Genomic DNA, 16,607 nt, shown 5'->3' with positions numbered 1-16,607 from the left:
CTTGATTTCTCTCCTTCCTCCCTCTGGCTCTATATTTCATGGAGGGGTCTCAGAGCCCCTCTTAAGGCCTGGCTCTCTTGCCTAAGTGTTTAGGTTCCAAGACTCAGATTTGGAAGGATGAAGCCCGTGTTACAAACCTACTCCCATCATACTGCACTGGGGTTTAGGGCACATGGGCAACTACTAATAATGTGATAATGCTTCATCCCCTTTTGGTGATTGTTCTCGGGTATAACTTCCTTAGCATCTCATGAGAAAGAGTAGGGGTGACTTACGAGGTAGAACTCAGGCATTCTTTCTTCCCCCACCCAACACACCAGAATACCCTCCTCCAGTCCTAACAGTGCATTTAACTCAAAGTCCCCCGACCATGCTCAATAAGAGACAACTTACTGTGGTAGAAAGGTGGGATAAGGCTTTAATGTGAAGGAGCTCTTCATAGATAATTTCTAAGTCATCCACAGTCCTCTGGCCAGGTCTACAAAGAAAAAAGTAATAAGAAAATAATGAGAAAAAAGTCACCACTAAAGCTTGAAATATAGAAATGGGTTCAGGGGTCAGTCAGCTCAGGGATTTCCTAGGAGAAATCCTTATAAAAAGATACTGGCAGATGGAGAGATTATGCCATTAGAATCCCCAAAGGGATTTTTGACATGAACGTGTTCCTCGATGGAAGGACATGGAAGCAATCAGATGTGCACACAGTCCCCTTGCCTTCCAATCTGAGGGAAGAACATCTCTGCTCACATTGTAGCTGGCTAACTTATCCCTCACTTTGTAGGTGATTGCTCTAAAAAATTACTTTTCATTACCACCTTAATCAATAACGACAAAACTTGTCTTTTAACACCACTAGGAATAATTGGTTTCATAACTGGATGATTGATCCAAATTCCTTGGGATCCTGTGTGATATCTTAGCCTAAGAGAATGATTATGCTGCTGTCACTATTGTTTCGGGTTATGTAATATCCTTCTACCAGAGGATTCAAATAAAGGACGTGTATAGACTCAACATTTTCTTACCTATCCCTGAGGAGCTGAGGGCATGAGATGAGCCGAAGGCAAATAAGTGCCTGGGATTAGTAAGAGAGGGAAAGAAGGGAGGTATACATTCATATTTCCCAAACTCTGTTCCATGAACAACCACTGTTCCATGCGATGTTAATCAGTGTACTATGTAAAGTTTTTTCCTATAATTTACCATAAAACTAGTATCCAACGATGTGCCTTTCAAGGTGGGGTGTGAGGTGTTATGGGCATTTTGGCGTGGGAGGACTGAGTGGATCCCTAATCACCTTTCATGTCTGTAATTATTCTGGAATCACTAACAGTGTTTACTTATACATCAATGATAATAGATACGATTGGTCAGGAATCTGGATTTTCTATTGGCTCTCTGCAACAGAAAGAACCCTAATATGTTTTTTTTTTTTTTTTTAAAGATTTTATTTATTTATTTTTCCCCCAAAGCCCCAGTACATAGTTGTCTGTCATAGCTGCACATCCTTCTAGCTGCTGTATGCGGGACGCGGCCTCAGCATGGCTGGAGGAGCGGTGCCTCGGTGCGCACCCGGGATCCGAACCCGGGCCGCCGGCAGCGGAGCGCACGCACTTAACCGCTAAGCCACGGGGCCGGCCCAACCCTAATATGTTTTTGAAACTTCAAAACAAACGGGTTATTAATTCTGAGAGTGCTAGGAAGTCAATCTCCCCACTGACGGATAGGAAGCATATACCCCAGCCAACTGCTGCAGGCATGACTGTTACCTCTCACATAACCTTCGATCTATTTCATCCTACAATTTCAACAATTCATGGTATTATTCAATGTTACTGTATAATGAACATTTAAACCTCAATCAGCTACTGATGGTGTTCCATCTTTAATTCCATTACATTTTAAAAAGTGTTCCTTGGTCAAATAAATGCGGGGAGTGTTGGTGTACTGAACACAGCACTTGATTTAGAGTCTCCAAATCAAGTTTTAACCTCAGTGCAACCACTAACCAGCCACGTGACATCAGAGCCCCAGTCTCCTCTGTAAACCGGGGACAATACCTTCCTGAGAGAGATGTGAGAGCTAAAGAAAGCAGCAAATGTGAAGGTATCTGCACATTTATTTGTGTAAGTGAAAAAAAAAAATCCAGTAAAGTGATATTCAGAATTCAAACTCTTGAATAAGAAAACCAAACTTACAAATAAAGTATGACATTTGATCCAGCAAATTACAGCTGAAACTTAGTCAATTATTAGATAAGTACTTTGAGCAATCAAACTGAATTGTACATATTCTAGAATAGTTAATTGGATTAAATAATTTTGAAACCATATTATAATATGGGAGAGATGACAGACCAAATGGGGGCTAATTGGAGGAAAGAAACTCTTTGCACATCTTACACATTACCTTCTCAAGGACAGCTTTAACACAAACAAAAGAGTATGATATCCTTCTCTTACAGCGTCAACGGAGGATATATTTCCTAATCCTGACTGTGCAGAGACAGGTACTAAATCCATGACCCAGGTCGATGCCAGCCAGGCTCACCTCCGGCCAAGGATCACCAATGAAGGACACAACTGTGCCCCAATTTAGTGCTTACTGGTGGAACTCAGAAAGTATGGGACCCACAAAGACAGTGAAGAAAGAGCTATGGCCATAGGGGCTCTGAAGGAGCCAGGCCTTCCTGGCAAGGGGCCTAATCTACTACTTGACTTAGACATGGGAATTTTGAAACTAGGACTCTTGGGGATTTAAAAGTCAATTGAGTCACCTCAGTCCATCTATGACTGTAGAGGCAGCGAATGTGAAAGTCTCAAGGTAGGCGTAATAGGATTACGACTCTTCAGCACAAGGAGCAGCCCCGCTGTTCTTGCTACTTGACATCAGCTGCAAATAGCATGAACCCTCCTAGAAGCTTGGTTAAAAGAGACAACAGTTGCCAAGTCTCATTCTCACCTTCACAGGGTGGGCTGTTATGGAGGGAGGAGAAAAACTCAGCTGGGAAAAGAAAGGGTGAGACTTTAGCTCTCATATCTTGACAGATTCAAAGTTGGAATTTTGGGAGCAGATCTCTGAGTTTAGGGGGAGTGTTTACATAATATCAATTGAAATCCATACTTATCAATTCTTACAAATTAAAAAAAAGTGTTTACTTTAGAATCTACAAATCCCATTATATTAAAAATGATTATATTTCATCCAAGAGCTAAAACGTATGATGAAGAACTCCATGGGATCCTTAATGCAGCATACTAAAAATTTGACCTAGTGGTTCAAGGCTGTCCTTTGAGCCATGATAGTTAGTCTCAGGACCTGCACTAAAGTGTGGGAGAAGAGAGGTAAAGATGGCAGCATTCAAGCTGTTTTTGAAACCTAATCAACTTCCCGCTGCCCCACACTATTGAGCACTGCTTGAAGCTCTCTTCTCCCCATGCCGCCCCCTCTAGGCCCTCTTCCTGCTGTCCTGACCATTTCTTCTCAGTGTCTTTTTTGGTTGGTTTTTCTTTTGTTCACCTCTTGAATTGTGCTGTGCCCCAAGGCTCTGTCTTCAGCTCTGTTCCCATTTTGTTCCACCTTCTCTCCCTGGGAAAATCCCCAACTTTCATCTATATAATGCCGAGACCTAAATCCTTATCTCCAAACAGATCTCTTTCCTGAGCTGCCATAGCTTCCTGGTCTTCTCTTCCTAGACAACCCACAAGTACCACAAGCTCAATCTGTCCAGAAGTGCTCCCTCAAAATCACACAAGGCTCTTTTAAAGCAGATCTCAATTGACTTTTGCAGACTCATCTATCTGCCCTTTCTTCACACCTTCCCTCATGACTCTGTTCTCTGGTCCAGCCACACCAGACATCTCTCCATTCCTCAAACATGTTATGCTTTGTCATCCCTCCAAGACTTTTCACATGCTCCTCTCTTTGCCTAGGATTTCTTTCCCCGCTTCAAGCCCAGCTCATGTGTCACCTCTCCTAGGTAAAACTGGTTCTCAAACCTTTATTATTCCATGGTACATGGGCCTACTGCTGTGGTAATTACAACATACTGTGAAGAAAGTTATTTCCTTAAATATCCATAACTCTGGACTGCTCTTCTCAAGAGAAGCAGCATCTGGTAGTGCAAAGGGCACTGGATTGGAAGCAGAAACTGGATTTGAGATCTAAATCATGAACTTCCTAGGTGCCCAATTGGTCTAAGGCCTTGTTTCTACACTTGTAAAAATGGGAATAATAAATAGGATTTTTGTAACCATCAAATCAGTTAATATACCCAAAGCATTGACACATTAGAAATATGGCACAAATGCAGGATGGCATTATCATCAGGATGGGTGTTCAATATGGCTCATCGGATGAATGAATGCATGAGTTCTCAGAATTCATGCTGAATTCAGGATCTGCCCAAAGGAGATGGCAGCAGTACCACGGACCAGTTTTGGCTTTGTGGCCTGAGGGAAATAGGGCTTATGCTCTGTTATCCTTCCCACTGAAGGTCAAGTAAGACCAGGTGCCCATGACTCACTTTAGACACAGCACACATTTGTGTCATGGCACACTGTTAATGGAAGGAGGAGACAGGATGAAAATGTTGGACCTCACCTCTTATTCCACATCCCATAAAATGATAGAAAAGATACATTTTCTGTAGGGTTATAGAATTATTCATGCATTTTAAGAAATTACCATCTTAGACCAGCCGAAGTTACTCATTCTAACTAAGTCAAGATCAGCAGGGGGCCTGGACGGAGGTGACCATGGATGAGCAAGCACCACCTGTTGGACTGGGCCCTTTCTGGGCCACGTCTTTGTCTACCATGCTAAAGGTCTGATAGGAAAGATACCTTAACACCCAAAACAGCACTGAAAACAAGCAACACCACCACGCCAAACCATAAAATAGTACTATCAGGAGGCCAGAGAGTTTTAGGAATTTCTTGGATGACAGGAAGCAGATAGGAAGAGAATGTCTGAGAAATGGCTGGAGGCAGCCACAGCTCCACACTCACAGAAGAAAACCACCACAGGAGGAAGACAGCACTGCTGATAAGACAAGGGCAGGAGAGGGTCAGAGCGGGTCCTCAAAAGACTGCTCCACTCAGGTCAGCAGGCAGCAGGCCCCCTCTCCCACGCCCACACTGAGCAGTGGTCAGTGGCAGAGTTTACTGCCAGGCTAAAACTTGAGACCTGCTCTCTACGGCAAATCCCAGGGAGGAGCCTGAGAAGGAAGCAGAACAGAGTATGTGAAGGTCCTGGGCCCTCCTGCCAGACACAGAAGAGGAAAAGGAGTGGCAGCTCTCCCTGGAGGGAACTACCCAGAAGGGCTCCATTCCTGGGAAATCCTCCTTAGTTTGGCAACTAGTGGGAGGAAGGGGGGTGCCTTCATAAAGCAAAGCCTATCAGGAAACACGGCCCCCCTGTGTTCAGGGGCGGCTTTGCTGGGGGTGTGGACCGTCACACCTGCCTAAAGACCCACGCGGAGGCTTATTCTACCCCCTGGTCCTCCATTCATCAATAGCCAATATGGAGAAATAAAGACTTAAATAGGGGCTCGCGGGAGAAGCCCACGGCAGCCATTTGAAACAGAACGGAACAAAGCCGAGAAACGCCTTAGTCTCTGAGTCTTACATAACATTCAAAACAGAAGGCAAAAAAGACAAAAAAACAACCCTGTGGCCTAAAGTGGTCAAGGTAATCACAGGGCAGGCCACTCTCCTTGGGCCATCCACCCAGGTGGCAACAAACTTCTGGGTCCTGTTTACAGGAAATGTTTTAATGAGCTGAGAGAAGTCAGGACTGCAAGGTGTGGAGGGACTTACTTTAAAAAATGAGTAGATTCACAGTTAGCAAAGCAACAAAAGCATTCATGAGAGGTTTGCCATGAGCAAACTCCCTATTCCCCTGGGGCCTCAACATGTCATTAGGATTGAAAGTGGAGGGAAATGCCAGGGAGGAGGCCAGATGGAGCAAAAGTCAGTGTGGTCAACCTGTGCCCACTGAAGTGAATCAAAATGTGAGCCCCTCTCCCACCCCAGGTGGATTTCGTGCCTGTGGCAGCAAGGATAGAGCAAGCCCAGCCTCTCCTGAAGCCACCAGCTCAGAGCTGCTGTGCCATCTGGTGTCTCAGAAAGGACTCACCTCTCTACTCTCGCATCAGACAGAGGTTCTCCTCTTGATCCACCCCTCCCCCCCCAAAGAGCGCCCGACCACATCCACAACGAGCCTTCCCCACCACAATCACTGAACAAAGTTGCATTTTAAAAGTGGGTTTCTTGTAGCAAACAGTGGCATTAAGCACTTTTCAGGCTTTGGTCTTTACAGGGGTGACAGGGAAAAAATGGAGATGAGATCCTGCAAATCAGCCCCCAGCCTGTTCAAACAGTAATGAAAGGGTCCCAAGGACTGAAGGCAATTTGGCTTTCAAGAGTCAAGGGAACAAACACCGAGCCCGAGCAGGAGGAGGGAACTCCCATGCACCCTCACAGAGGAACCTATGAGGCTGGGGAAGTGAATTGACTCTCCGGCTGCTCTGAGTGGCAGCCGGTGAGTGTACCTGGTCTTTACTTGTCCTTCTCCAGATGTCACAGGGAGAGATATTAGGCATCCTTGCTTCTTTACAAATCTGCGTGGTGCCACATTGATGTGGATTTGTTGGATCCTGCTGTGGAAAGGCCTAGTTTCCGCAGGGGATGCATTCTGGCAGCAATGTCTAGTTACAGACAAGATAATAAACGGGGATGGATGGAAAGGCAGTTTATACATTAAAGGATGGGAGGGCTCAGGTGATATTGGAAGCTGCTGGTAAATACAGTTTTATCAAGGAATTTACCAAGGTCAGAGACGGAGCTCCTCAGTTATTGGAACGTGGATAAAATGAGGGATTCATCCAGGCACCAAGTGCCACATTGGCATGGCCAGTGGTAAAATATGCAGGTGAGAAAGCAAATAACCCAGTTCTTCTAGATCCGTCGCCTAGTAGACCTATTCCCTGGTGCATGGGGAAAATATCCAGAAAAGTCAGCATTATAAATACCTACGTAAGCCATGGTCAAGCTTCAAAATAAAGGAACTGCTTTCTTATTTTTTTCTGGGGAGCGGGAATGCTTTAGTTTTGTGGCAACACTCCACCTCAACCCCCCGGTTCTCCTGCCTGCAAGTCATTTCTCAAACGTGGACCATTTCCCAACATTCTGAAGACCTTCTTGAGTCTCACCTCTTCCACTTCCCTGAAAGGAAAGTTTGGTGTGGTTTCCCACCTGCTTGTCCAACAAACCAGCAAAACATGTTTCTTTCTTTTCTTCACCTCCCAGGACCCTTGCTTCCTAAGAGTTAGATCTTAAGTGTTAGAGACATTCCAGGAGCCCGGTGACCTGATATTTAAAGGGTCCTTCCCAGCTCTGTCTGCTCACCTCCCTGCCATACCACCAACCCTTCACCTTATCTTTAACCCAGAAAAGGACATTTTAAGTTGATCAGATGCAATTAGGCATTTTCTGGTTGTGACAGCAAAGCCTGTACATACGTGGATTCTTTCCTTCTTTGTGATGTTATACATGAATACAGTTTACAACTGCAGTAAAGGGCAAAGGTTTATGAATATTTGCGAGAAATGAAGTCATCTCCATTAGGATATGAGATAAGGATTTGATAATTCAGGGGCTCTGAGTGTGAAGTGTTTTTAGGACAATGTTTTTCATGTTTAGAAACTGAATATGCCCGACATTCTTCTAGCAAAAGTGTTTACTATGAGGACACACGAGAAATTTGTCATTAAACCTTTTAAAAGGTGCAACTATAAATGTTTTCTTTTAAAACACCTAAGTAGCAAGTTGAGAAAAACAAATAATTTGGATGGAATCAGATAGTATAGCTACCCACCTTTGTGTATGAGGCCTAGATGTCAGATAGAAAACGCAAACACTTTCTGAAAAGGTGCTACGTGGATGCATTATTACTTTTTCCCTGCAAAAATTAATTCTTAATTAATCAGGGACAGATGGCTTATCCGTATTTCTTTGGATTTCACTGCTTGTTCAGTAAATCCACTAGAGAGGATGACGTTGAAGCAATCTAGTACAGAGGAAAGAAGATTATCCATGAAAAAAACAATGAATGAAATTGGATTTTGAGTGAGCCGACTTGGGCTAAGTTCCTGGTTCAGCCACATATACTTCTGCATGATGTTAAGGAAGACATTCGACATCTCCTGAGCTGAATTTCTGCATCTGTAAATTGTGGATGATAACATAAGTTCTACTCCGTTCACAGAATTATTTTGAGGTTCAAAGAGGTGATGATACGAGGTCACTATATAGACTATATAGTGTGAGTCATATATTAGTCACTAAGTATTGTTTGTAATTCTGGCTAATGGGTTGATGAGAATTTTTTTTTATGGTAGATGGTACGTACACTTGTACTCCTTTCAGGTCTATATGGTAATAATTGAATGAGATGAGATTAGTCTGTAATAATTATTTTAAAATCAGATTTCCATGACTTTTTTTTTTTTTTTTTTTTGCTGAGGAAGATTTGCCCTAAGCTAACATCTGTTGCCAATCTTCCTCTTCTTTTTTTGCTTGAAGAAGATTGGCCCTGAGCTAACATCTGTGCCAATCTTTCTCTACTTTATATGTGGGTTGCTGCAGCTGATGAGTGGTGTACGCCCACACTCAGGATCTGAACCTGCGAACCTGGGCCACCAAAGCAGAGCACACCAAACTTAACCATTATGCCACGGGGCTGGTCCCCCATGCTGTCTTTCCTCACCAATGCTCAAAGAATAAGCCCAGGAGGCCATTTTGAGTCATTCTGGCCCGGGGCAGGTGGTAGACCACAGTAAAGAACGCAAGCGCCAGAGTCAGACAGGCCTGGATCAAATCCTTGGTCCACCACTTTCGGGATAAATACAGGCAAGTGACTTAACCTAAGCCTGTTTCCTAATACACAAAGTGGAGATGATATTAATAACTACCTCATAGTTCTGTTGAAAGAATTAAATTAGACAATTGTTGAGCACATGCTCAGCACATGTGTGCTCAATAAATGTTGGCTATGATTAAATACAATTGCATTTGTTTTTCCGTTTACAATTCCTTGTGAAGTAGGGAGAGGATAAGCAGGTTTTATCAAACTCATTTTATAGCTTAAGAGATCTGTAATCTGGAAATGTTGAGTGACTTATGGGTAAACTGGTAAGACTAGAATCCAGGACTCTTGTGCTCAGTATTACTTGCACTTTATTTTGCAGACTCTGGGGTCAAATGCAGGTATCTCAAATGCTGTCATGAAATTCTCAAAATATAGTTAATTTTAATCTCATAAAACTCAATATCTGGCATTCTGTCTTTAGTCTTGGCCCTTCCAACCCATTATCCACCAATAGCAGAGAAACTACCTACCGCAAAGCTGACCATACCACACCTCCCTTTAAAACTCTTCAGTCGTGCCCCAAATGGCTACAAAATAACATCCAAGGTACTGAGAGGGCATAGCAGCCTCCCTTCAATCTGACCTCGGCCCAACTCTCCAGCCACATTTACTAGCACTCCTGGGCTGGGCACGCCTTCAGTGTCAAACAACTTATGGTTCCCTGCTGGAACTTTCATGACATCTTTCTGGTCCCACCTCCACCCCTGCACCCCTGCCAGGCTAGGAGTTCTTTGTTTTGGGAAGAAGAACACTAAACTATTATTTTTTGATGCTGTTAAGAAGAAAGGGCTTGAGAATCAACCTAAACATCCATCACTGACAAACTGAATGTATTAAGGAACATTAAGAGGAGAGACTACTATGTATCTAATAAAAATCCCATCATTAAAGGATATTTAAGGTTAAGGGAGAATGTCACGGTATATTATTAAGTGTAAAGGTTAGGAATTGAAAAATAACCAGAGGGCCAGGCACCAAAATGTTAACAATAATCATCTCTGGGAGATGTGATTACAGGTGTTATTTATTCTTCTTTAACTCTTTTCAGTAGTTTCCAAATTTTCTACAATGAACAGATTGACTTTAACAATAAAGAGTCATTAAAATCTTGAGGTAATCTTATAATCAACCCTAAACTGTAAAATGGGCAACTACATCCATCTTCCCCTCTCCTGTATCTGCATCAGAATGGCAGCAACCCAATGGTTGGTTTCTTGAGCCTGTAAACATGAGGGAGAAGTGGTAAATTGTTGTTATAGGGGCGAGGCAAATCCAAACCCAAGAAATGGCCCACTTAATGCAATCATTTTTTTCTGGTAAATTCTACAAGCTTTCATTTAGGGCCCAGCAATCTTTCCGGGAAAAACAAAGGCCAAGTTTGTTATGCGGTGAAGGCAAAGATTCACAGTGAATTTCTTATTTCATAAAGATTAGGCTCTGTCTTCTCTTTTCATCTGCTTTACATTTAGAGGATGGACTTCATAACTCTGAACATTCTCTTGACATATCTCAACAGAAATCAAAACACTAGGCACCACAGATTTTAGCCTTGTTAATCTGGGTTCCCTTGAGGAAGCAAATTTCCCTATAATTATCAGCATTTCAAATTTCACACCCTAAAAAACAACTTGGACAGAAGATGACCCTATTAAAACAGGCTCTGCTAATTAAGAGAAAATACACAGCCCCTCAAGTGCCCTCTAGAGCAAGTGTGTGGAACAGCAGGTGGGGGCTGTCAAAGCAGCCAATTGACTGATAAACAATGCTCAGCCCTGCCCCCTGGGTATTTTCTCATGTCACTTTATTATCTTAAATTGTTTCCTTTCAACCTTATGCCCCACAGTATATGTTAGAAAATATTAATTTATGACATGAAATAAATGACCTCAAATTTCTGAGTTTCCGACTCATTTGGAAGACTCCAGAACCTGCCAACAACTTTCTTATGTTATATATATTTTTTTCTTCTGCTTAGGCCCAACTGACTTATCTTTTTCTCAACTACTTAAGCTTCTAGGGAATTTGAGAGCAGAGCCATCTAGAATTAAGATTTGGGAAACAGCATCTACTTCATTTCCCTCCCACCTTGAAGCTGGTCTCCAATAGACAAATCTAAACAGTGTAACATTATGTCTCATTTTACTTGGAAGAAGAGGTTGGGAAGATTGTATGGCAAGAGCCTTCTTTGTCTCCTTGGAGCCTCTTTTTATCCAGCTGGCCTCTAGTTTATAATATTCTGCTTACCTGGTCACTCCACATCTCTTTGCCCATGGCCCCTATCCAAAGTGCCTGCTCGGAGGCAGCCAGAACGCACGTTTCCACTGGTAAGGGTCTCCCCTGTATCTACTTGCTGTAGGGTAACCCCTTGTTTTTAGACTTATAAACAAAGGAAAATCAAAACAATAAGCTCCGAGAGCTCATTTTAGGTTTGATGGCCCTGTCTGGGAGCTGCGACAACAGTGCCGTCAAACTGTCACTGTTCTATAGCACTTGCCCCCAAATGCCATCCAGGTCTGCACCTGCGAAACCGGGATGGGCATTGTGAGTCACTCTGCCTGCCACCACATAAAAAGCTAATTTCACATTCAGAATGTATGTTTTTTTTTTTCAATACCAATAGCAACAAGAGTGTGCCAAAAAATTTCCCCTGAAGCTCTATTCTGTTTTTTAAACTACAGAACATTCTTTCATAGTTTGACAGTTAAAATGCTGCAGTTAATGTAATAAACAGAGAATTTTTCTAAGTAGCCTGTCAAAACAAGTGACAATTTTTTTTTTTGCTAGCGAGTCTCAGATCCAGAACAATAGGAAGTACCTTTCAAAGCAACATCTTCATTATACAATCAAATTCTCAAAGTAATCTTCTCATCAAAGAATATTGTGTTATTTCTTTCCCAGTAATTATCAGAGTTCTGCAACCTCTCTGGCAGTGGTGACTATTATAAAATGCAGCTGTGCTGAGTTAAAAAATTGGGGGGTCCTGCTCTGGTCGATATGGAGCCAATGCATCTCATGTCTCCATGTTTCTTAATGACTTGGCAGTTTGGGCAGTAAAAAGTCAACGTTTCCAGGGCCTTTGAATATGCCCTCAGGTTTCTGGGAGCAAAGTGCTCAGCTGGTCTCTTCAAGGACAGCAGTGATACTGGCAATTCTTGATCAACTAAGCTTTTTCTCTTGCCACTTAAATAAAATAAAGTAGAAGCTCCAAAGGCTACTGTCATATCAAAAAAATGGTGTGTGTGTGTACAGTTTGAAAGTCTGTCTCATAAAACTAGATTTCTTGTTTTTTACTTTCTCATCTCTTGGGGGCTATCATTCCAAAAGAAAGAAAATCTAAGACTACCAAGTCAAAAGAAGAACTTCCAGCCCAATTCCAATGTTTGCAGTTTCATAAAACCTGGGAAGATGGGAAAATCCCAAGGGCACCCAAAACGATGTACGTTGGGATACTGGTGAAACCTGTATTTTAACAGCCAGTGACAGGCTGGAAAAGTCCAGTCTTTGGAATGTAATTTTCTATGAAGAATCTTTGGGCTGCCAAGGATAATGCAAGTCAATGCTATACAGAAGGAAAAAGAAGTACGAGCACAGAATCCCATTTCTAGGGGTGGCTCATGAAACCAGTTCTCAGGCTCTTGTGAGGGTGAATCAAACAATCAGTATGGATGTTCCTAGCATGGTGCCTAGCACATAGCAGGCACTCAATAAATGTTTGTTGCATATGAATCTAATTTGGGAGTGCCTCTCCCATTGGATTATAAACTTCCCAAAGGCAGGAACCATTTTATTACTTTTTCTTAAACCTCTTTGACAGATGCTCAAAAATATTTGTGAATTGAATGGCATTTCTGCCTCCTTGACGCAACTAAGAGCTGAGGGAACGTTAGCTGGGGCTATAAATTCATTTTTTCATTCATTCACTCAGCAAAGGTTTACTGATAGTCTACTTGGTGTAATGCAGAGCTAGGGATGTGGCCTTTTCTAACTTCCACACCAGGTTAAATTCCCCTCTCCACGGTAAATTCTATTAACATACACTGCATTTTCCTTTGTAGCATGTAACGCAGCTGTGATTAAATAATTGCTTGCATAACTAGTTGTTTAAGGTCTGTCTCCTGCACTAGAAAGAAAGCTCCAGGAAGGAGGTGCAACCCTCTTGTTGAATGTTGCAGCCTTAGCAACCAACATAGTCTCTAGAACAAAACAGGTGTTCGATAAATATTGGTTAAATGAATGAATGAATGAAGTAAAATGAGATATGTCTTTGCCTTTAAGAAACTCATAGTTTACAGCAATGTTTCTCAGCAAGGGCATTATTTTCAGGACAGCTCCTTATTTTGTAGAGTTCTAGATACTGGGGTGTGTTTAGCATCCCTTGGTCCTAGCCACTGCCCAGTGAATGCCAGCAGTGTGGCCCCTAATGCACTGTGACAACCAAAACATCCTCACACATTTCTGCATGCCCCTTAGGAGGCTGTTCCACCTCTGATTCAGAACCACTGCATGGTGTTGGCTTGAAGGAAAGTGGCAGCAGGAACAGCAAAAGGAGATGGAGCCAGGAAACGATGAGAAAGCACAGACAATGGACAATGAGTCAAAGGGGTGTGGGGAAGAGAGAGGGGAAGCAGCTGACAGGAAAGAAAGCGTGGTTTAGAATGGTGGTGTTCGTCTGAGTTCCCCAAGCCCTGGGGATTCTCTTGTGTCCCCCCAGCCACCCACCTCTACGATCCTTCAGGGCAGACACAGCATAAATTGGCTGGGCAGCTTTCTTGGACCCTACTCATGATTAGGTCAGTGAAGCTTTGGCTTTTCTATTTGATATTTTGGATTTTCCAGTAAAATTTTTGTTTGAAGAAAAGGTTTTGAAGCTAAAAGAGCTGAAAACCATGATTCTAGAGTTAAGGATGATGGTGCCAACTGGGATGAGGGAAGGCCTTTGAAATACCACTGTGGATCATTTAGACCCAGAGAAAGTTTTGACAAAGGGGACATGGTGTGACAAAAAATGATATATGTTGAAAAGCCTTTTGTAGCACTGAGTAAGGGCAGTGAAAGGGGAAGAATCCTGGGGAAAGAAAATAAAGTGCACTCAGAGAGGCTACTGCGAGCCGGTTTGAGGGGCAGATGTTGGGGAAGCTAGCCTGAGGGACACCTCACTCTTGAAGAGTGCCCAGTGGCCACAGAAGACATGTAAAGTTTAACACTCTTGTCGAGACCCGCTATTAATGGAGGTCGGCCAAGCCAGTGACTCAGAGTCGACATGCACAGCTGGCTGGCACTGGTTACAGGGTGGAGGGCAATTTCATGTTCAGCAGAAAAACATAAGCCTGTGTGTGGAGGTTTCAGAACCAAGTGCCAAGTCATCTCTATTGAAAAGATTTCCCTGAGATTGGAACCATGGCATAGGCTTCTTTGCACGCCCTATGGCAAATAGTAGAGCCCCCCAAATGGAAGAGGGGCTCAATACGTTCTTTCTGAATGGATCCGGTTAAACACTTCAGAGTCCTCAACTTCAGCTGATGGCTGCTGCAGAAGGTAAGGGGAGTTTCAGCTGAGACGGAAGGGAGAGCGTGCCTTACTGGCAGGATGGAGGCCTTGAAGTGTTAATGGAGCAGTGGTGTTCTCTTAAGAATGTGTCTTTAAGCCAAAGAGCAGAAGCCTCAGAATGGGGTGAGAGGACGTGCTGAATGAATGAATGAATGCATACAAGCATGGGCGTGAGGTCTATGGCTCTGACGACCTCTGTCTTATTGCATTAGGAAGAAAGGGATTGCTGTAGACTGGCACAGAAACAGAGCAGTTTCTGTTTATCATTGACCAAAGGTCAATTCATACGTGGACTCAGCTTTGACATCCTGAGCCAATCACTGAAAATCTCTACAGATGTAACTCATTCAAAAGGGAAATGGAGTGATCTGGCTCAAAAATAAAATAAAAAGAGACAAACACTGCTGTGTCACCCCTTCAGAGTCTCTCCTTTGGCCCTGGGTAAGGCCAGGACTTTTGAAATCAGCCTCGCTTCCCTCTGCCCAGGCATGCGTGCCTGCCTGCGCACCTGGTGGCCCCCGTGACCTGCAGGGGGTGGGCGACGCGCTCTTACTCACGGTTTGCGGAGGATCATCCTCATGTGGGCGTCAGGGCCCATCTGCGACAGCAGCAGCATGGTGTCCTGGAGCTCCTCATCACACTCCTTCTTCTCCTCTTCAGTGGGCAAAGGGGCATCCTCGTGCTCGTCATCCAGAAATCGATAAAATAAATATTTGTCTTGGAAATGATGCTCCTGGTCCACTACGGGAAACATGGAGGCAAGTGTCAGCTGGTGCACCTCTGCCTCACAGCCCTGTTTACCAGAAACAAATGGATGGTGTCGGGCAAGACAGCCAAGTGGTAGCCAAGTGGTGAGACTCCTCACCCTTCTCCTTCCGCCTCGCCCAGGGCTGTGCAGCTGGAAGACATGACCTCCAGGCTGCAGTCAGGCACCTCATAGCTCTCTCTGACCCGCCCATCTCCTGGGCCGCAGAGGACTCTCTCACGAGAACCTGCCAACTTTTCTGAGATGAGCACTTCGACCAGTAAAAATTGCCTTGGTGACCTTTTCTAGTGTGTGGGGCACATGTCCCAAACAGGAAAATCACCAGCTGCCAGACCATGCTCTATAAAGGTCTTTGAAAGTACAGACTTAAAAAAAACCCCTACTTTGTCAGGATCAGAATTCATATTTTTCTTTCTACACAAACTGTTTATAAACATGTCTGTCTGCACTTAAAAAAAAAAGAATAAAATTATTGTTTGAACAAAGCTCACTAGCCCAAGCTTGTAGGTCATATACCCTTAGAAGGATCTTATGGTAATTTCTTTCTAGTTCTGATTTTAAAAAGGTTTTTCTCTTGTTCCCTTCAAACAGAAAGATTTAGATCCCGGTAGGACAAAGTCAGTGAACTCGGCTCTGAATCCTTCGTCTTTATGTCTTAAAGCTTTGAAGCTCCCTTTCAGGATGGAGCATCAACACTGTCAAAAGATGAAGAGAAGTGGTAGATCCTCGCTGCTCAAGATGCGATCCCCAGAACAGCAGCGTCAGCATCATCTGGGAGCTTGTTGGAAATGCAGACTCTCAGGACTCACCCTGGAACTGCTGAATCAGAATCTGCATTTTAACAAGGGTCCCAGGTGATTTGTATGCACCTTAACATCTGAGAAACACTTGCAAAACCATCACTAGATTCCCAGGTATTGGTAAATTAAATGAATGATTTTAATAGTTTGTCACTTTGGAGAAGTGGTCTTCCAACAAATGGCGTGAGCAGTTCAAGCACAGTCACACTCCAGTCCTGAATAGCTACTCTGCTCAATTATAGCCCCTGCAGATACCAGGGGCCACAATCGCAGAGCACATTCCTGATTTTAAATACGGTCACCCCGTGGGTATACAAATTGGCTCTCCCAGATAATGCCATAGTTAAAAGGCAGCTTCTGAATTCATTACTTTCTTTCATGTCATCAGCCAGCCACACATTTCATTGCTCTTCATTCTGCCCCTGCATCAAAATTGCTATGGAATGCTCAGAATATAATCACACTATCAATGAACCGTGAATGCAAACTAATAAACATAATTAGAAGTGATGCACTCGGCTTGCAATTTCATCTTCCCTTCATACATTCTCCAAAGTTAGGAA

The 16,607-nt window shown here is 43.4% G+C and overlaps 1 protein-coding gene across 2 annotated transcripts in view; it reads right to left on the bottom strand.

Annotated features, from left to right (window-relative positions):
* The window catches only part of RAPGEF4 (Rap guanine nucleotide exchange factor 4), a 295,468-nt gene that overhangs the window by 65,943 nt on the left and 212,918 nt on the right, over window positions 1–16,607 (bottom strand). For both annotated transcript variants that reach the window (XM_087435400.1, XM_087435399.1), the window contains 2 exons: window positions 15,036–15,219; window positions 394–478 (listed from right to left, as the gene is read on the bottom strand). In XM_087435400.1, the coding sequence (XP_087291526.1) occupies window positions 394–478; window positions 15,036–15,219 (269 nt within the window). The remainder of the gene's footprint in view (window positions 1–393; window positions 479–15,035; window positions 15,220–16,607) is intronic.

The sequence above is a fragment of the Ceratotherium simum genome, chromosome 9 (genome assembly GCF_057802395.1).
Source record: "Ceratotherium simum simum isolate JZ-2026a chromosome 9, ASM5780239v1, whole genome shotgun sequence".
Taxonomy (NCBI): Eukaryota; Metazoa; Chordata; class Mammalia; order Perissodactyla; family Rhinocerotidae; genus Ceratotherium; species Ceratotherium simum.
This window is presented reverse-complemented; position numbering and strand designations above follow the sequence as displayed.